At 42.6% G+C, this 22,700-nt stretch overlaps 1 protein-coding gene across 1 annotated transcript in view; it reads left to right on the top strand.

Moving 5' to 3' along the window:
* Nucleotides 1–13,047: 13,047 nt before the first annotated feature.
* The window catches only part of LOC106607063 (ubiquitin carboxyl-terminal hydrolase 43), an 87,298-nt gene continuing 77,645 nt past the window's right edge, over nucleotides 13,048–22,700 (top strand). The window contains exon 1 of the mRNA XM_045720322.2: nucleotides 13,048–14,036. Coding sequence (XP_045576278.1) covers nucleotides 13,416–14,036 — 621 coding nt within the window. The 5' untranslated portion in view covers nucleotides 13,048–13,415. The remainder of the gene's footprint in view (nucleotides 14,037–22,700) is intronic.

Below are 22,700 nucleotides of genomic sequence, written 5' to 3'. Positions count from 1 at the left end.
CTATTTGCATTGACCGCCCCCCATTCCCATTTTTACGCTGCTGCCACTCTCTGTTTATTATCCATGCATAGTCACTTTACCTCTACCTACATGTACATATTACCTCAATTACCTCGACTAACCTGTGCCCCCGCACAATGACTCTGTACTGGTACCCCCTGTATATAACCTCGCTACTGTTATTTTATTGCTGCTCCTTCATTATTTGTTATTTTTCTTTTTTTTCTTATTTTTTCTTTTTGTTTTATTTATTTATTTTTTACTTCAGTTTATTTTTAGTAAATACTTTCTTAACACTTTTTTTCTTAACTGCATTGTTGGTTAAGGGCTTGTAAGTATGCATTTCACTGTAAGGTCTACACCTGTTGTGTTCGGCGCATGTGACAAATCAAATTTGATTTGATTTGAAACACACACTAAGTCATTCAAATGCACACAGACACACACACAGTCACAAGGACATCTCCACCATCTGGAGAAGTTGAACATGTGGTTCAAACAGCTGGCAACAAACCACCACCCCAATGGGAACCCACAGATACCCCCTGTGTCCTCTTCCCTGGTATATGCCATGCCTTAGCCAACATGTTCAGCCACCACCGTGTAACATTGATATTATAACATTTATCAGTAATGCATGGTTGTATGCTGTGTGTGAATGGACTCCAGATTCATATGGAAACATCTGTACAACTTATGGCTATAGTAACTGGAGAGGGCTGTTTGGAAATGCATTTACAGGACGTAAGAATAAAAAGATTACAACTCGCTCCCGTATGAGCGGAGGAGCGACCAATTACTTTATTTTGGCCTGTGTGGGTATGTCTGCCTGTGTGGGTATACTTTATAAACACTTCTGTGCTGTGTCAGAGAAGACTGCTGGAATGACACTCTACAGGCAGTGCAGGGACATTGAGGCCAGATGAGAAAGCGTTTATTTGTGGTTTGGTAAAAAAACAACTGTATGTCACAGTATGTGGACTTTATGTAAATTGATGAAATCCAAGTAGAATAACAGAGACTTCAACACTTGTCTGCGTTATGTCCTTTTAGAAAAAAAGAAAGTTTAAATCTCTTAATTTTATGTTATTTGAATTATGTCTGATTCCAATTCCACAGTCCCCAAATCAGATTATATCATTGTTATCATCTGATTGCATCCTGTTAGTTATCTTTAGTGAGTCATGTTTCTGTTGTCCATAAGGATATTGTGAATATTACACCCCTGAAATGTTTACTAAGTATTTTACCAAAGGACTGATCTCTGCCTCCCTGTGCCTCTGATCCAGCAGGGCGGCGATAGTGTGAAGATTAAAAGCTTATCCAATTAGCCACCTGCCGAGACCTGCTGAGCCAATCAGGCGCATATAAGGCCTGTGTTCACATTGGAGTGCTGCCAGGAGAGGGTCTCAGGGTTGCCCATGCAAGGGGAACTATAATGTCTTAGAATGGGGAGCCCTGTCTCCTCTCTTTCCTGGCTATCCTTCAATGAACATGCTGTTCCTCAAATAGTTCTTGAACAACGGTATCAGAGGGGGAAAAAAGCTTAGATTACTAGAGCGTAAGTACTGTAACATCACTATTGCACACGGAGACCCAACACTGGGATTTTTAAGTTTCACTGTTTTTAGGTTTCAACATACATTTTGAAGGGTTCTATATGACGGATTTGTCTGTTCACTTTCAATTCTATGGGGATCAATTTAAGATCTGGCTATGTTTTGTTGATCTAGATATTTCAGTTCCGACATGGTGTCCTATTGTCCTACAGCTCTTCTGTCTTTTTACACATCCATCTGCAGGAATTGCTGTGTTCTGACTGTCGTCAGGTTTTATCTTCTGGACTGAAATGTTATTGTTGCAACAAAAAATGACATGGCTCAACATTGCTTTCTCTTTAACAGCCAGTACTATCAAAATAAAGACAATGGGCACTAAAATTGACACTCATAAAAACAGTGAGAAGGTCCCTGACACATTACCTAGTCCTCTTTGACCTGGGTGGGACATTTTTCTTATTTAACTAAGCAAGTCACTAGGCAAGTCACTTAAGAATAAATTCTTATTTACAATGACGGTCTAGGAACAGTGGGTTAACTGCCTTGTCAGGGGCAGAACGACAGATTTTTACCTTGTCAGCTCAGGGATGCAATCTAGCAACCTTTCAGTTACTGGCCCAATGCTCTAACCACTAGGCTACCTGCCGCAACAATCTTCTTCCACTGGGGTCTGTCTTTGGCCACAGTCCCATGTCACTGTGTTCATAAAATCTGCAGTATGAAAAACAATTCAGTGAACCCATCAGTTCCTTCAAAATACTCCCCTCTGTAGGAAATGGGGGAAAAAAATAAATCAACACAGTTTGGCATTTGGCACAAAAGGTCTGCAGAAAGAGGCGTGTATTAGACTATACCAAATACTTGGACAGAGGAAGTTAATCTTTGGTGTGAGACATTCTAAAGAGAGTGTGAGTCTTGTATCTTCGATGTTGGTCATATTTCTCCTGGCGATGCGATTCTAGAGGTCAACTGCAGCTTTTCACTAAATACGCTCTTTCATTAAGGTGCCAAAGGTCATACATGACCATGACAGGATAATTACTTTGTTCCCTCATTTGTCATCATGGCAAAGAAGCCTGCGATCCAGCTCACATGGACATAAATGGGTGTCTTCCACACAGATGAGTGATCTGAGCTGGATGTGACCCCAATAAAGACCCCTACACTGAAGAGTGGCAGCCCTTGCATGACCACTTTTATTGAGGTGTCAAGGGGCACTGAGTCACAACACATTATGCAAAACTCCAACAGAGAAAAGAGCATTCCACTGGTGATATAAGAATAGGTATGAACTCAGCCATAAGGATAAGTTATTATATAATGTCTCTACCTGCTTCATTCTGGGTCTTGGAGGAGCCATAGAAGGAGAAGCGGAGGAGAGTGTGCTTGCCTGGACGGTGGAGCGTAATGAAAAGCGCTATATAAATTAAATGTATTCTTTTCAGAGTTTCTGTCAAACTTATCACACATTTCACGCTGCTGCATGAGTTATTGGCCAAAATCATGAGAGAAAATTGAGTCCACTGTAATCTCTCCCTCAACGGGGTCAAATATGGGTGAAATGTTTTGTCTACGCATGCACAGAGGTTCTCCTGGGCGTTGCTACCTGGAGGGCTGTGAAAAAAGTTTTTGGGGCAGTCAGTGTCGAAGCTAAAAAGTGAGAGTGCTTCGTAAACGTTTAGCAGTAGGTTGGATATACACAACATTTTTCACTTATTGATCGTGATGCAGTTATTGGTTATACTGGTACGTCCTTGCTAGCTAGCTAGACTTTAGTCATCTCTTCTGAACTGATTACTGTGTTCATCAATCGATCATAAAGAAATCCAGAATAATATCACATAGCTAGTGGACCCTACAAAAACTCCATTCATTTTCCCAAGACTTCCAGGAACGCTTGTGAAGCAGGCTCCGCAGACCAGACGGTGGTTTGAGCAGTCAATGAGAGATGTAAAATATTCTTCCTTGTAGTTAATTTTCTCGAAATCTAAAGGCACAACCTAGATTCGAGACAATGTCTTGTCTAGGTGAACATGTTATTACTCCAACCTTGCCAAAGTGACAAACTGACACGTTTTCATTTTCGTCAAAAACAACTTTATATCAAAGGAGTGCCTTTTATTTGACGGATGCACATTCGCAGTTCGGCGCCAGATGACTGTTAGACCCAATGATGTGTATATAACCCTGGAATGCTGATGCTATGTATTGCCCATTGAGAGGCTTTGAAGCCACCGGTCGGTCACATTGGCACTACCCAGTAGGAGCAGTCCACCATAGGAATGAATGGAATTATATAGTATTTCAATTACATTTTGAAGGACAAAATTACATGTATTTGTTTTCTTGTTGTAGTTGGGATGGTAACATTATTACAAAAAAAGTACTTTAAGGAAAATGTTATATTTATTTTTATTTTGTAGTTTTATGTTTAGCTAACATAATATCATTTTAAAGTATGCATTAAGGTGTCTGTAATAGAATAAATGTGTCAAAACTAATGTAGTCATTAAAAAATGCATTTCTATAGCTTCCTAAATCTTTTTACAATGGAGGAGTAAGCGCCCCCCCTGTCAGTCATCCAGAGTTTATATACATCATTGGTTAGATCCGATAACGTGATCAAAGATTTCTATTGGAGAAGCAGTTTCTACATATCTTCATACGTAACCAGTTTTGCTTTTAGTATGTCATACATTTGAGGATTCAATATATCATTTGGTGTTAGCAAAGGTGGAAGAATTGGCCTTCTCCCCCCAATGTCAAGTATCTGGTGACCCTTGGGGGTCACGATGATGGAAGGTACTAGCCATAGCAATAGTGTGTCAAACTTTGTGAAATACTGACATTTGACTCAGATCCTCTGTTATAATATAATAGTTACAAATAGTCATATTCATACATTTTAACTGAATAACTGTGTGTGTCTGTAATTTCCATATAGTGGTGTGGAATATAGAAAACAGAATCCATTTGTGAAAGCCCAGCCACAGTCCACAGTGGTGGTCACTGCTTTACTCTGCAATACTCCAACACAAGTGACAATATCTTTGTATAGGCAGAACAGTATGTATATTTAAATAGCTATTTTTGTATAATTTTGGCTTGACCCACCTAATGAAATGTCACAGCTAAAGGCCTATAAGGATATGGATCATCTTCTTGTAGCAACACTCTCCGCGTTTGGGAACTTGATCTTCCCCACAAGATCACACACACTGAATGTCAGACAGGGCAGCTGAAAACAATTGTGAAATGCATTTTGGTAATTACAATATCAGAAGAGTTTGTGGTCATACCACATCCTTAAAAACATAGGTGCTGGGCTAATAAAGAATACTAGTATAGAACAAGAAGGCCCGCACACTGTTAAAGCTCCCAATTCACCGATTTATTGACGTTTCGATCCGAAACGGATATTCGTCAGGTCATAAATCGACTAAGATCCGTTTCGGATCGAAACGTTGTCAATAAATCTGTGAATTGTGAGCTTTAACAGAGTGTGGGCCTTCTTGTTCTATACTAATTATAGTATCAGAACATACAGTGCAGTAACACATGGCTATACACAGGGCTCTACGCTGACCTTTCATTTTTCAACTTAGGAGCACGTGTGCACCTAAGTTGAAAAATGTAGGCTGTAGAGCCCTGATACATTTGTGAGAGTGCTATTTCCCAGCATCCTGCAGTTTGCAGCCTGAATAACTTGCTATTGCTTCATGGTACAGATCCCTGAGGAAGGCTGGGATCAGCTATACTATTTCTACTGTGGCAGCAGTGGAGATATCCTGAAAGTCAATCTCAAGACGAAGCTTCTTAATGGGCCGTGGCCCAGTGAAACAGAAGTTCAACAAGGTGGCTTCAAAAAAGGAACACGGTAAGAGGACTTTAATATCTGGCTTAGTTAGATAGACTGCAGTATACAACTCAGAACTCAGCATGCATTTCCCCTTGTTGTCTACATTGGGTGAACACAATCTGTGATGAAGACAGGCAACATATTGTCGGCTCAGGAGATGGCACGTTCCCTCTGTTCAGGATCCTCATCTAACTTCAAACACATCAAGTGAGTCAAGTGTCTGGAATGGAGGTCTATTCACTTTTATAGTTATTCTCTCACTTCAGTAATCCTGTGTGCATCTTCCAAAAGCATCTAATACACCACTGTACTACATAATGAATACTACCTGTATGTGTATTCTTTGGTTTCTACTCTTTGGCAGGAAGGTTCAGCTGGAGAAGGTGTGGCATCCATAGCGCCCTGTGGTGATGGTCACCAGTTCTTTGTGGTCACAGAAGTGACACAGATCTACTGTTTCAACAATACTGACTTCAAAGAGGAGTTTATCACCTGATCACCACCAGCCATAACAGCGCCGTGAACGATGTGAGTGACACAACAGGCTAAAAGGTCACATCATATACGCCATCACATTCCATTTGTGTGCAGGGTCAGTCTCCTACTGAATGCAAATAGGGAACTGATTCTGCTTGACTGGCTGTTCATTTTGAAGCCCATTTGCCTTTTTAAATGACACCAGTAGAGGGGGCTATACTATCATTTATTGTAAGTCATGTCCTGTGTCTTCCAAAATAGAAATTGTTAAGCATGATATTTATCATAGTCATGGTCAATAGCTAGATCAATTCATTATGGACTGATAAGTGCTTTAACTTAACATGTATATCTCACAGTGGCTCATCTGAGCTCTTTGCCACGTTCTGAGAATGACATCTGGATGTGGCATATGGAAACCTCTAAAGAAGTGCTACATATCACTGTGCCCAACATGACCTGGCTGCAACGCTGTGGAATTCATGATTGACGGCAGGAGCATCATCAGTGGTGGATTTCCCATTCCATTTCTTAGCAGCAGAAACTCAGGGGCTTTCTATTATAAGCCGTGTCTGCTGTCTGGAAATGCAAATGCATTCTTCTGGTGGTGATTTAGTTGGGCAACAACAGTTGTGCCATTTTTAACTCGGATGAAAGAAAAACAATACTTTCTGTCACGCATTCATGTTTGTATTTCTCCCAGTCATTGACTTTTTGTGTTGTTTTCTTTCAGCCTGGAATGATGGTAAGATCTGTGGCTTCACTCCTGAGACTGGCAGGCTGATGATGACTGTGCACAACGCCCACAGCATGGGTGTGAGTGACAGCCATCGCCACCACCAGAGGCTACAAGAGGATTGCCAGCGGGGAGGGGCGGGACAGGTAAAGATCAAGAAGATAAAGCACCATGGAGATAAAGATAAACAACAATGATGGAGATAAAGAACCATGGAGATAAAGATAAACAACAATGATGGAGATAAAGAACCATGAGCATTACAAAGTACAAATAGGGTCGCCGCTGATAATGGCAGACCCTGGCCGTGACCCCACTTTCCGAGGGTGTCTCAAGGAGAGTTGGGATATTGTCACGCCCTGACCTTAGAGATCCTTTTATGTCTCTATTTTGGTTGGTCAGGGCGTGAGTTGGGGTGGGCATTCTATGTCCTTTTTTCTATGTTTGGTATTTCTTTGTTTCGGCCGGGTATGGCTCTCAATCAGGGACAGCTGTAATTCGTTGTTGCTGATTGGGAGCCATACTTAGGCAGCCTGTTTTCCTTTGGGTTTTGTGGGTGGTTATTTTCTGTTTAGTCATTTGTTACCTGACAGAACTGTTTAGCTGTTGCACTTTGGATTTTTGATTCAGTGTTCATTCAAATAAATGTCATGATGAGCACTAACCACGCTGCGCCTTGGTCTACTCTTTCAGACGGCCGTTACAGAACCACCCAACCATAAGAAGACCAAGCAGCATGGATTGGAGCATCGGGTTGACGGATGGACTTGGCAGAAGGAGCGAAGATTCTGGGAGGACAAGTTACGGGAGCTACGGGAGACCGAGAGGCAGCCCCAAAAACATTTTGGGGGGGGCAAAATGTTTTAGTCAGGATGGAATACTGAGCCAACTTCCCGTGCTTACAGGAGGCATCGTAGTACTGGTCAGGCACCGTGTTATGCGGTAGAGCGCACGGTGTCCCCAGTACACGTTGAGAGCCCGGTGCGCTACATCCCAGCTCCTAACATCTGCCCGGGCGAGAGTGGGCATTGAGCCGGGCCGGAGTGTTCCAGCTCAGCGCGTCTGGTCTCCGGTGCGCTGTCTCGGTCCAGGTTATCCTGCGCCGGCGCTGCGTATTGTGTCTCCGGAGCGCTGGGATGAATCAGTCCGTCCTGTGCTTGCGCTCCGCCCGCGCCGGGCTAGGTTGGGGATTCAGCCTGGAAGATGGGTAACAAGCCTATGCACCAGATCTCCAGTGCGACCCCACAGTCCAGTACGCCCTGTCCCTGCTCCTCGCACTAGCCTTGAGATGCGGGTCTCCAGTCTGGTACCTCCAGTGCCATCACCACGCACCAGGCCTCCAGTGCATCCTGCTCCTGCTCCTTGGGCTAGCCCTGTGGTGCATGTAAATAGTCTGGCGCCTCCAAAGCCAGCCCCACGCATCAGGCCTTCAGTGCGCAGTCCCCGTCTAGAGCTTCCGACGACAGTTCCCGGTCTAGAGCTTCCGACGACAGTTCCCCATCTAGAGCTTCCGACGACAGTTCCCCGTCTAGAGCTTCCGGCGACAGTTCCCCGTCTAGATCTTCCGGCGACAGTTCCCCGTCCAGAGCTTCCGGCGACAGTGCCCCGTCTAGAGACGGCCCACAGTTCGGAGCCTGCAGAGACGGCCCACAGTCCGGAGCCTGCCGAGACGGCCCACAGTCCGGAGCCTGCCGAGACGGCCCACAGTCCGGAGCCTGCCGAGACGGCCCACAGTCCGGACCCTGACGAGTCGCCCGCCTGCCGGGCGCAGCCAGAGTCGCCCGCCTGCCGGGCGCAGCCAGAGTCGCCCGCCTGCCGGGCGCAGCCAGAGTCGCCCGCCAGCCGGGCGCAGCCAGAGTCGCCCGCCAGCCGGGCGCAGCCAGAGTCGCCCGCCAGCCGGGCGCAGCCAGAGTCGCCCGCCAGCCGGGCGCAGCCAGAGTCGCCCGCCAGCCGGGCGCAGCCAGAGTCGCCCGCCAGCCGGGCGCAGCCAGAGTCGCCAGGCGCAGCCAGAGTCGCCCTCCAGTCCATGGCCCGCTGCGAGGGTCCCCAGTCCGTGGTCGGCGGCAAGAGACCACGCTCTAGGGGAGCCATTAAAGTGGGGTGAGCCAGTGGTGGAGCGGGGTCTGCGTCCTGCTCCTGAGCCGCCACCACGGGTAGATGCCCACCCGGACCATCCCCTATAGGTTTAGGTTTTGCAGCTGGAGTCTGCACCTTTGGGGGGGGGGGGGGGGGGGGGGGGGAGGTACTGTCACGCCCTGACCTTAGAGATCCTTTTATGTCTCTATTTTGGTTGGTCAGGGCGTGAGTTGGGGTGGGCATTCTATGTCCTTTTTTCTATGTTTGGTATTTCTTTGTTTCGGCCCGGTATGGCTCTCAATCAGGGACAGCTGTAATTCATTGTTGCTGATTGGGAGCCATACTTAGGCAGCCTGTTTTCCTTTGGGTTTTGTGGGTGGTTATTTTCTGTTTAGTCATTTGTTACCTGACAGAACTGTTTAGCTGTTGCACTTTGGTTTTTTGATTCAATGTTCATTCAAATAAATTACATGATGAGCACTAATCACGCTGCGCCTTGGTCTACTATTTCAGACGGCTGTCACAGATATGCAAAAATACACATTTCCAATTCACACATGCATATTAATACACACTTGTACATGCATGAAATAAAACAATAAGCACCCACCAAATAATTGTATTATAGATACCTTTATGCCTTAGAAGGTCATTAGTGGGCATGAAACCAATGAACTGTGTTAGGGACTACCAGTTAAACAACGTTTTCAAAAACCACAAGCATTGCACACCTTGGCTCATGTTTATTCATATCATAATCTGGTTACAATGCTATTGATATGAAGAAAGGACTAATAGTTTAACAAATAGAATCAAATACTAACAGTGAAATAGTGAAACAAATAGAAGCAGCAGATAGTGTATATTCTGGTTAGAAGTGTCTGCTACCACCCTGAGGAGTACCAGATCATCACTAGTGACACAGACAGAAAGGTACCACCACCACAGTAGGATATAGAAGAGCATTTACTGAGGTCAGACTCATTTGTGCCACAGACTAAAGTATTGAGGGAGAATTAAACTCTGATTGGGTTAATGACTAACATAGTATTTATTTACAGTTATTACCATGGGTTTTGAAACACAATGGATGATTGATCGTACAGTGAGTCGTGTGTGAGCGCCATCTCCTTGCCACTGGTCATATTTTAGCGCCAGATGTCATAGTAGCGTAATGCAGTGACAATGACAGTGCATTGTATTCTCTGTAAGGGATTGTTTGTTCCTAAAGCAGACGACATAGCTATGACTCAGGCAACCAGATGGTCTATGTCACCCACTTTATCTAGGATGATGTTTACTTCTTCACAGAGAAAACCTCATTGGAAAATGATCTCTCCTTGTTTAACTTAAAATATATCTATTTCACTGGTGTACCAGAGCAATTCATTGAGTAGCACACTAACATCACATACAATATTGTTATTCTGAGGTACTCCACAGAGATAATTTCTCTTGAGGCTTGGTTTTCATAGTATTGTAATTGAGTATTTCATAAGTACAATCCATATGTCTTCATGATGGAAGTTTGGACCTGATTTTTTAGGTTCAGGACTCTGGATCAAACTGCAGCACTTTCAAAGAAACACACTTATTTCTTTATTTTTAACTGAGGGGGAGTGTTTTGTGTATAAATAGAATATCCTTTTTGATAGCATAATTTCTTTACATCAATAGACTAGGTATGTCTAAACTATACAGTACTGGAGCACGTTTTTTCATGAAAAGTGGTGCGCACAATCACATAGGATGTAACATCTACATTTTTCCTGAGCTCCTTCTTTGTAGGTTAATTCACTTTTCAACAAGGGAAAAATAGAAAGGCACCTGCGTTTTAAAAGGGAAATGTGGTATTTGTGGTCTAAAAATAACTTCATATAACAATTGCAACGGGAGGCCGAAGCTAGAAGGAGACAGCTGCCAACCCCAGAGATGATTATGGCTCATTCCCACACACAACCATGTTTTAACCACTGCATTTTACTATTTGATAGACGGTAGCAGTTTCTATTTGCATACTGTGAAGGACTCATTAGGAGAAAGTCAAGGCTTTAGTTCTAAATCTTCCAAAATGATTTACCAGCCAATAAATGCTGGCATGCACAATACATCTACATTTTTTTAAACAGGAGGAGAGATTTTGACACAGACTTGCATTGATTAAAAAGTTTGAATAATGAATACTGGTCATTGTGAAATACTCTGCATATTATAATCCTGGTTGAAAAATAATGAGCATTCGCTTTTGGAAACTGTTGGGTGGATTTTATACATTTTTATTGTATGCATTTTGCAGTTTAATGAGAGTTCTTCACACAACTATTATACGATCCTCGTTTACTGCACATCAAGGCCAGTAATATTTAACATACTGTATCTTTTCTGAGACGGATTGGCTATTGGGAGGTGTATGACGGGTTTGCCTTATGAGAACTAGAAGGGTCCCTCTCAGGATCCATTAATGGAATGCACATCACCCTCGATGGAGACCATTTTGTGACAGATACAGATGCGTTACCTTAAATCGTGTTAACTTTGTAATTTCCACTTTAAAGTTTCAGACTTGATTTGCCCTAATGAAAACTGTATCAACCCCCTACAAAAAAAATCTATTAATTATAATCCACATAATAATTAATATTTCTTGTTGCTGCAGGACTATTTTCCTGCCGTGAGAAACTGGCACAAATTAAGAAACAGCATATGTATGGTTTATACAGTTAAATTTAATCTCAGGCCACAACTTCTTATTGTCTCTCAGAGACATCATTCATCAAGCCTTTGTAAAATGAGACAGTCTGTACTGTACCCATTGTACTGCACTGACAACAGATTAAATGAAACACTGATATCCCATAATAATGTATTGCTTTGTTTCTTCACGTAGGTGGCGAATGGTGATGACAAGCTGGTGAAGGTGTCGGGGGTACTCTGAGGGGGAGGTGACAGACATCGGCACTGGGCACAGTGGCAGCATCAACAGCGTCAAGATCTGCTCCAACAACAAGTACGTGAACAGCATCAGTGTAGATGGGTCCATACTGCCATGGAGGTTCACTCACCTGCCCTACTACCCTGGACAAAATTCTCCCCACCCTGATTCCCTCTCAGTCTAGCACTGGTGAGGAGAGTTGGTCTGGATATGGGAGTTATTTTTTATTAGTCAATAAATCTTCAATTTATGGTTAATAAGCCAAAAGAAGAAACACTTCTATTAAGGTCCAGTGGAGTCAAAAACGTGATTTATATACATTTCCACATTGTGAGGTTGGAAAAATACTGTAACATTTTGAAAATTATGATAATACCCTTTTAGTGTAAGAACTGTTTGAAAAGACTGCCTGAAATTTCTGCCTGTTTTGGTGGGAGGGAGTTTTGGCCTTTCATGGTGACATCACCATGTGGTAAATTACTTAATAGACCAATAAGAAAGAGAGTTCCAAACCTCTCTGCCAATAACAGATACATTTCAGTTTTTCCCTCCCCACTCAAACCACTCCCAGACAGTCTTAGCAAAATTCTTGCTTGAGAAATTGCTCTTTGCTAAGAAGCTTTTTTTTAGTTTTTAACATTTTAATTGAAAAAAAATCACAGTTAGGTACTTAATGTTACCCAGAAATGATTTGATATTGAGATAAAATCGGCTGCATTGGGCCTTTAAAAATCCTACTCTGATTAGTGATCCCATTTCATTGCATGAGTATAGATGAACAAGACATTATTTCACAAGGTCTCCATTTCTGCCAGGGCATTCCTCAAGGTATTGAATGATATTGTTGTGAATGTAAAAGGAATGCACTTATGCTTACAAGGTGGCCAACCAGAGCCTTTGCAAAGATAGTGGACCGTTTTTTTCCCCCAACCAACAAACTCCATAAAGTTCATGTTTGAAATGAACCTGACTGAAATATGTCTCCTTATTTTCCATCATATCCTTCTATCTTGTTGTGTATGGTTGGTTACTGCTCTCTTCAGGTGAGCACCTCACCACTGCCCTTCATGCCAGTGGGTTGAAACAGCAGGGGTTCCCTAACATTGGGAAACCCACATAACCTACTTGAATAATGTCTACACATCATTAATCCATTTATGATTGGCTAATATGGGTGTGTTCTAAATGCAAAAACTTGTCCATGACTAATCCATATATTTAATATTAACAAAGAAAATCTGCCAAACAGAAAATATGACTGTTTCAACGTTCAGCCATGAAAAACTGATTGTTTTCATTAGAATAGAAGTTCAACCTGGAAACATCAACTTGTGAGTCAGCGTTTGTATCATAAACTACTTTGATGATACCGGGACTAGAATCGAAGTGGGAGGGAATAGTCACACACTACGCATATGAATACACGCCTCTTTCCAGGCGAAGTTCGAAGCAATGGGTAAGTGCGTGTGTACATGCCCGTAAAGGCTGCAAGTAGGAGGCAAGGAAAGGCGGGGGTAATGTTGAACATCGATGGAGCTCGTGTAATTTGGTCAACAAGCATTAAGGGTTTCAGTAAGTGTTGAAATGTTTGACGTTTACCGGCTGCACGGAGTTGATATGTGTTGAAGTGCCATGGCTCCGCAATGGTTTCACCTCTGTGCGCTTGTTTTCTGTCCTCCTAACGGTATCCGGATGGGAAATCTCTGCAGAAAAGTGGCACATTGGCCTCGAAATTAATTCCAGAATTCTCCAACATCGGTAAAGTATTATAAAGATATGGATAAACACTGCAGAGTGAAGGATGAAGCCACGTCAAAGGCTGCAAAGCGCAAGGAAAACAAACAGAAACATGGACGGCTTTTTCGAAAGAAATCATTGAAGTCGGTGGGGAGTTTTGTAAATAAAATTATCAAAACTTTGGGCACTTTTACCCACTTTGGAGACGTTGCAGTTCAGGGCGCAGAGGATGACGATGGGGGGTTTCGTGACGTTACACCTTGCACACTCAGTGCCAACTCAGGAAATATCAAAGAGGATGTCCAGGTCGCCGGGGATGATTCTGTAAAAAATAATTCGATAGCTTCTTCCCGTTGCTCGGTGAAAGAAAGGGTTTTATGGTGCTATGGTGGCAACATTCCAGGTGTTCTAGGCTTGAAAAATCACGGGAACACCTGTTTCATGAACGCCGTGGTCCAGTGCTTGAGCAACACTGACCTGCTCGCAGAGTATCTCGGGTTGGAGCGGTACAAATTGGATTTGAGTCGAAGGAGAATTAATGGGATTGTTAAAAGTGAAGATACGCAGCATGCCAGAGGTGAAGTCACTGAGCAGTTGGCATCACTTGTTAGGGCACTCTGGACTCTGGAATACATCCCGCAACTGTCAGTGGAATTCAAGGTAGGCTATAGTTGGCTATTATTACATTTAGTTGCTCTTATACCTGTGTACTAACAATATACTTACTATGTAATAAACACAGGACAAGCTATTATAGTACCAGAGAGCCAGGGGTGAAGATGACTGCTGTATTTCCATTTGCCCCTGCCCCTGTATACCTTGATTGCACCTTGATTGAAACCGCAACATAAAGAAACTATGCTGCTGTCATTCCTAACATGATAAAAAAAAAAAAATGTTTGACATTTGCCTAAAATATTGAGGGGATTTACAGAAAATGTTATCATATTGGTCAATAAGCATTTCACTGTTAGTCTACACCTGTTGTTTATGAAACGTGACAAATAACATTTGATTTGATATTCCAAAAATGATGCCTGAAGCACTATCCATGACATTGGAGTTCATAAGATTTATTAGCCTGTAGGTAACCTGTTTATTTTTTTCTCCAGGATTGATTACTTTATAAGTCAGTGCATCATCGAGCTTTGATAGCTATTCTGAACTCGAGTTCATCTCTACGGTGCTTTTATAGTCTGTGGTTTTACCCAGATGGCTTTTAGTTCACCACTTACTAATGAGGTGGCTGGCTGGCACTGTGTGTCACTGGAGTCTGAGGGCATGGGATTACCAGGTGTCTGTCTAGAGTGCTGAGCTAGCACTTTGTTCCATTAGATGCTCACAGCACAGAAGAACCTTGAACATAAACATTGGACTTACTATTCTCTAAACAGACTTTTGAAAGCTGGTGTGTTATGAGTGTTTTCCAGGTATGGCGGCTCTGAACGCTGGGCTTTAATATTCCAGTTGCTGAGATGATGAGCATAGCACCTGGCTGACTCACTACCATTTACAGTATTGGAGTGTTTCTGAACAGGACACACTTCATTATGTTAGTTAGGCATCATTGCCATAGAGAAGACTGTTTATTGAGAGGAACACTCTCCATTAAAGGATCTGAGTGTGGATACGAGTGTGGATCTGAGAGTGGATCTTGTTGTGGATCACCCTGCATTGTGCAAAGCCAGGGGCTCAATCACTTTGCCTCTAGCTCAGTGTAATGTACTGGAAGTAGTGGAGTTAGCGAAGTTTTGTTTGGGTGGTGGTCAATGAGGGGCAGATTGAGAGTGCCCCACCACAATACCAGACTAAAATACCATCCAGAGATTGTATTACCTTTATTTTGCAGTCAGTGCTGTACCTCCTGCCAGAGAGGTCTCAGAGGATAATCAATCCTAACTAGTTTATTTGGTTTCTGTCTGACCCAATATTCTGTATGACCGTTCCTCTCCTCCAAAAAGTAACTCTTTCTCACAATCTCACTATTCTCTGTACACCCTGCCAACTCCTCTCCATCTATAGCCACTTCCTTCTTATCTTGTGGGACTCTCCTATCCGATTTTGAGAGGACAAAAATCTGAGCTGGCTTCATGTAGTCAAGATAGTTTAGATCTCAAGATAGCTGTAATGAAAAACACCCAATGCATGTGATGAGATCTTTCCTGGGTTTAAGCACACACAGGCGTGCATCTTGGCTGTGGCTCTGTGACCAGAAGGGTCGTGAGTTCATGTCTGGCCGTCTAAAACTGTCTTCTATGTAATTCCACAGCTGTCTGCAGGCACCATGAGATAATCAGATAGCTGTCAGGCCCCTGTCTGAGCCCTTAGGCCATGGGAGCATCAGACAAAACAACCAGCCGTCTATAAACAATCAAAAACCTTACCCCGTAATTTAAATGGTCCACTTCATAATTATCTCAGAGCAATTCTCAAACAGTATTATCAGTCACTCCACATGCCTCTGACAGAGTAAGAGGAGAATGAATAGCATAGACAAGGAATAGAAAAGAAGGTGGATATGTGTTTGCCTCACATCCCATAAAAAAATAAACAAACACAATTTTGGAGGAGAAAATGAAAGTGAATGTAAGTAAACTTTATGATGTAACACAATGTATTAGCAAAAGCAATTTGGTGGTTGCACACATGTGTGCTGTTCAGTTACAGGCTAATATTCACTAACATGCACCAAGTAAACTCTAACGTGAGAATGACTGACAGCCTGACAGAAAGAGATGACTTTTCAAGCCTCATTATAAGCAGGCAAAATGTATTTTGAGTGAATTCAGAAGAGAGGTTTGGTTGGTTAATTAGAAGCAAAAAGTTACCATTAAATGGTGATCTGTCCCAGTGTCCTCTCAGGCAGGTTGGTGGCGCAGACTGGAGAAAAATAAAACAAAAAGGTAGCTACAACAGGATGACTGGCACTGAGCCACATTCCAGTAGCACCTTGCAGGACTGACACTGTAGGGGGAGGGTTACTTAAATATTGTATCGAAGGTTAAGTACTGTGCCCGCGACTTTATATATATACTTCCCCTTCATCATGTCCTACCTGTCACTGTCATCTGATCTGAGGGCTTCATTCTACCTGTTCTGGGATCAGAATCAGATGGGTGTTTTAAAGAGTATCTGTTCTGTTTGTCCTAGTGCATTCTCTGAATCCCTCCTGGTGGATTTCACTGTTTGCATAGAGGGGCCAGAGAAGGTTTGAAAACAGAAACTCAGTTACTCAACAGCTAGTATATAGGTTTCAATAACATGGGAGAGGCCTAGGACAGGGGTCAGGGAGGGTAGGGAGGGAGGGATGAAGGCCTCTTGAGCTGAAATTCAGTCCTCCCTCCCTCCCTACGGAGCAGATGGACTATCTGGTCGTGATTGAAGGATAAATCAGTTTAGAGTTTTGACATGTTTGTGTGATGACTCATCACCGTAACAGTGACTCTGGCTTCCAAGGATGTGTCAATATTTGGGGTCTCCTTTTAATGATTAGGCTATCTGATCTGGCAGAGCTTTGGGTTTCAGGACTTTAAATATGAAGTTAAATGACTCAGTGAAGTCGCAGGGAGATGACACTTGTTCTTGTTCTATAAATCTTCTCTTCGGGCGTTCACAGGGGTTTAATTGGCCCGGGTCCCAATGGGTCCAACACCCAGCACCTATGATTCAAATGAGACCCTGTACCTTTGGTCAGGGGCGCCATGCACCCCAAAAATCTGAGGGGGCACAAAGTACATGAGGATGACTTGGGGGTGATCCATACTGGGATATGTCCCGGTCCTGAAGTTGGAGAATTTTGCATTTTTCAAACACCTGAAACAGCATTTTGCTGCAATCTAGAACCATAGTAATTATGCTTAATTCTATGTCAAAGCTGTTTATTTTTCTGCATATCTAAACATAGGTTACCTCTTGAGCTGTCTGTATCCTCCTGACAGTTTTTTTTTTAAAGAAACTAAATATGCTTCTCTGCAAAAATGTGGGTAAAAGATTGACGGTAATGTGAGTCTTATTCAGTACATATAGTAATTGCTTGCTTTTCTAAAGGCATGCCAGCTAATATAGTTAGACAAGCTAGCTACTCTAACTTGACTGATAGCCTGAAATGGCTTCTTGGTAGCTAGTTATTATGTTGGGAGATTAGGAACCTATCTGGGCATAAAATTGCTAGGTGGCTAGTAGTATTATTTTTTTAAATAATAATAATAATATATATAAACAAGACAAATCTGTGGGGGTACGTGCATCTGTGCCCTCTATGGGCATGACAACTCTCCCTAATTTTGAATTATATAATGAAAAATGTGTTATCCACATTTTCATTTTCCACAACCAAAAACATGAGTAAGCAACTGCAAAATCAGACAACCCCATAGTAGATTAGTTTACCTATTAAATTGTCCAGCCTGTCGCATTCTATGCGAGAAAGTAATATTCCTCTTGAGGAGAACTCAAATTAGTGCTGCACAGGGAGAGACATATGGATGCCCAGTCATTGTACAACATTCTTAATACAGTCGCGGGAAAACCCACATTTGAAAGCAGTTATGATGGCCACTGTATATAGCGGAGGATCACGGAGCGTTCTAGTGTCACTACACTTATTTCTCAAATCCCAAAAATGTGTAAAACGCACTATTTTAGAACCAGATTTTTTAGCAGCGGCATGGTTTATGCTCGTCAGAGCTCGCAAATGGCGTTGAATGCATAAGATCGGTGCTAATTGTAGCACGGGGTAGGTATAACAATAGTTCACAATACATGATCCTTGGTTAGCTGAGTGCCAGTGGATTTTTTTTTTGGGGGGGGCATTCAAGTCATCAATATGTTGCTGACTGGCAACAAGATAGCCTAATGTTTATATCTAACAGTTAGCATCAGGTGGGCTACATCAATCAGGTGATAATGCTTATTGCTAAATAACACACCTGCCTGATAACATGGACCAATATGTTATTGGGCTCATTTCCAGAGTGGAAAATTATATTTTAGAATTTTCATTTATTTTGGAATAGAATGTCCTTTTAAAAAGTCGGCAGAACTGACCTTCTCACAGTCACCCCCCCCCCACCTCTCAATTTAACCACTGGGCGGGCGTACATACAGTATATGTCAGCAGAGTTTTACAGTACCAGCACCCACTATAGTCATTATCATGCTTAATTTGCTTGATGATGACACTACAGAGAAAGAGGCCGTGTATACCAACATTCAGAGGTTCAGAGGTCATCTAATGTAGTTTCTGTTACAGTAAAAAGCCCAAGCAGTGGTACTATTTATATGACTGATGGGACTGGTTCATATTAATTGTCAGTTTGAGTCAGGTACCTCATAAACCAGAGCATTAATCATACACACATATTACACAGTCCAGAGTTATATGTAATTAGGTCAAAATGGCCATTGTGGACACCACAGAGAGATCTATACCTTATCTACAGTATCAATTATTTATCTGACGCAATTACCACATTCATGGACACTGATGAAGATAACTATAATTACCATAGGAGATTTGCCACTGTAACAGCAGCTTGTAATTGTAGCATTATGTGTCCGCAGAGAGCCTATTTCTGGAAAATGCCTTGGAGAGTTAATTTAAAGTATGTCAAGAGTTAGAATCTTTATTGTCTGTACACTGCCTTCAGACTAACTTAAGCTATGTAGAACACAACAAAATGAGTCGTACAACATCAAGATAGGTCTTTCATCTTGCTACCTCAATTGTGCTTTGCCTTCCATGCAATATATTTACAGTAGGTTAAAGCTGTACAATGAGCAAAACTATTACATGAAGGCTATCTTGTTTCCCTAAACTGTGCTGCCAGTCTCCAAGAGGCCATTATGTCATGCTGTTCTTTCTTGACACAAAAGGGACAGACTTGCTGCTGGCACAGGGACAACCAGACAATGGATTTGTCTGTACAGTCTGAGTTATGGCCTTGTGATTGTGATGTTTTAATTTTGTTGTCCACATTTTGTGTAATTGTGTGTAAGGACCTGAACACTGTGATACCTCTCACCTGACTTTGTCTCTGACTAAAAATAGACACTGTAGGAAGAGGCACACTTTCAGACAGCATTAGGAGACTACTCTCTTCTATTCCTACTTTTGCTTTGACACATCCCAATAATCACTTTGGTCTCTGTTTATGAATGTGTGTTCACTTTGTACAATGTTCAGCTGAGTAGCTACTTTGAAGATAGGTAGAGAAAGCAGTCCCTCCCACACACGGTGTTATTATACAGGTTGTACCAATGATAGCTAGATCTACTGTACTGTATGATAGTCATACAGTATGTCTGTTAGATACCAGGGATTATTAGGCAGTGATCACAGGCTGCTGTTCTCTCCATAATCTCTCATTACTGCTGAGGCTCCTTGAGGCTGCCAGCTGCAGTTCAGCCGGTTAATTCCAGAGTAAATGAGTCGTGTGCCACTCAGTCTTAAACCACAGATTTCAATTTACATTGTGTTCCATGTGGGCTTAAGTATTCCTCAACCTACTTTTTTGTGGCACAGTGATATCTAAGGACATATTTCATTTGATGTTGCTTTCTTAAATGTAAAAAGAACGGTCTTTATATCTGTCAGTTAAGTTTGGGTAATACAAGTACTATAGTTTTGTGTGTGTGTGTGTGTGTGTGTGTGTGTGTGTGTGTGTGTGTGTGTGTGTGTGTGTGTGTGTGTGTGTGTGTGTGTGTGTGTGTGTGTGTGTGTGTGTGTGTGTGTGTGTGTGTGTGTGTGTGTGTGGTGTTGAGACAAAGGTTTCTGAATAACTGAATATGAGTCAGCAAACTCATTAGGGGGTTCAGTGGGAGCCATCCAAGGTCAGCTCTGATTGGGCTCAGCAGTATTTGAGGATTTTCTGCCCGGGACCTGAAATAGCTTTGTCTCAGACAGTGGGCGACGAGGGAAGCGTGAAGAGCATTAGGGAAAATTTGCAATTCAAGAATCCCTCTGTTCTGCGTTCTGTGGAGACATAGGGCTTGAGGCAATGATTGACCCGCTGTGGGCCCACTGTGGGCACTGTGCTACAGGAGTTAGGCCTACAGCTGAGCTTCCTGAAGAAGGGATCCTGTGTGCAGCCACAGGTGGACCAACAGACACACCTAGGGTCCTATAAAATCTGCAATGTGGAGAACGCGGACAGAATCACGGAATCCAGACATTAAAACGGAATTCAACAATATTAAAACATTTATTGAACTTAACAGGAAATCAACTAAATGTATTGAACTTGTTAGAAAAGTAATTAATTTGCATAAGATTATCATAAATCAAATTAAATTGTATTTGTCACATGTGCCGAATACAACATGTGTAGACCTTACAGTGAAATGCTTACTTACAAGAACATTATAAAATTACAATAACGAGGCTATAAACAAGGGGTACAGAGTCAATGTGTGGGGGTACAGGTTAGTGGAGGTAATTGAGGTAATATGTACATGTAGGTAATGGTGAAATGACTATGCATAAATAATAAACAGAAAGTAGCAGCAGCGTAAATAAAAAGTAAAAAGGGGGGGTCAATGCAAGTAGTCCGGGTAGCCATTCAATTAACTGTTCAGCGGTCTTATGGCTTTGGGATAGAAGCTGTTCACGAGCATTTTGGATCTAGAATTGGCACTCCGGTACCGCTTTCCATGTGGTAGCAGAGAGAACAGTCTATGACTAGGGTGGCTGGAGTCTAAAACATTTTAGGGCCTTCCGCTGACACCCCCTGGTATAGAGGTCCTGGATGGCAGGAAGTTTGGCCTCAGTGATGTACTGGGCCGTACGCACTACCCTCTGTAGCGCCTTGCGGTCGGATGCCGAGCAGTTGCCATACCAGGCGGTGATGCAACCAGTCAGGATGAGCTCGATGGTGCAGCTGTAGAACTTTTTGAGGATCTGAGGACCCATGCCAAATATTTTCAGTCTCTTGAAGGGGATTAGGCATTGTCGTGCCCTCTTCACGACTGTCTTGGTGTGTTTGGACCATGATAGTTTGTTGGTAATGTGGACATCAAGAAACTTGAAGCTCTCGACCTGCTCCACTGCAGCCCCGTCGATGTGAATGGGGGAGTGCTCAGCCCTCCTTTTCCTGTAGTCCACGATTATCTCCTTTGTCTTGATCACATTGAGGGAGAGGTTGTTGTTTTGGCACCACACTACCAGGTGTCTGACCTCCTCCCTACAGGCTGTCTCATCATTGTCGGTGATCAGGCCTACCACCGTTGTGTCATCTGCAAACTTAATGGTGGTGTTGGAGTCGTGATTGAATGCGCAGTCATGGGTGAACAGGGAGTAAAGGAGGGGACTAAGCACGCACCCTCGAGGGGCTCCCCGTGTTGAAGATCAGCGTGGCAGATGTGTTGTTGCCTACCTTTACCACCTGGGGGCGGCCCGTCAGGAAGTCCAGGATCCAGTTGCAGAGGGAGGTGTTTTGTCTCAGGGTTCTTAGCTTAGTGATGAGCTTTGAGGGCACTATGGTGTAAAGACATGAACAAAATGCATCAGTGATTCGTATTTTCCTTAATCTTTCTGAAGAGGCAACACGTGAATGCCCCAGTCTGTGTGTTTGTCTAGCACTTTTTGTGTTAGCATTAGCAATGATGCTAATAATGATCCATCTTCTGGTAGATGGGAAGGCTTTCCCAAAAGCCTATACCTACCTGGCAGAATGATATCATGATTATTTGCATCAATCCAATGGCGATTTGTTTAGCAAACTGCAATCACGTGTGCTTCAGAAACACCGCTAACCAAACAGTGTTGCTGTGCAATGAATAAAAGGGTATCTACACCCAAAAATGTAAAGGTAATATATTTTTCCCAGACCTCGAAAGGGATCTCCTGATGTTGGTTAAGCATTGGTGTGGACCTAAAACATCAAATGTTGTTGTTTTTCTATCAAAAAAATAGATATTTTGAGAGCGAAAACCTGAAAAAACTGGGGGAAAACAGAATCCTGGAAAAATCAAATGGAGAAAATGGAATTTGAGAAAAAAAACAAATAGAATTTGGCAAAAAATAAAACTGATTATATAGGGACTTGCACTCCTCAGTTGGCCAGTGGATATCGCACTGTGTGTTTCATGTTTCTACGTAAGCGGGAATGGCAGTAAACAAACCAATAGCTTTTGATAATACAATTTGGGTATTCTCGTCACATCTCAAATCCTAACAAGTTGTCAGATTTGGATCTGAATTATCCCACTGCTGTTTTAGTTTTTCACTCTTATGCAAAATGTTCGGATTATCCGGACAGCAGAAGGTTATTCATGCATTTAGGCAAGTCTTTACTTCAAAAGCCTACTGTGTGGTTATAGTACATT

Source organism: Salmo salar, chromosome 06, assembly GCF_965601325.2.
Source record: "Salmo salar chromosome 06, fSalSal1, whole genome shotgun sequence".
Classification (NCBI taxonomy): domain Eukaryota; kingdom Metazoa; phylum Chordata; class Actinopteri; order Salmoniformes; family Salmonidae; genus Salmo; species Salmo salar.
This window is presented reverse-complemented; position numbering and strand designations above follow the sequence as displayed.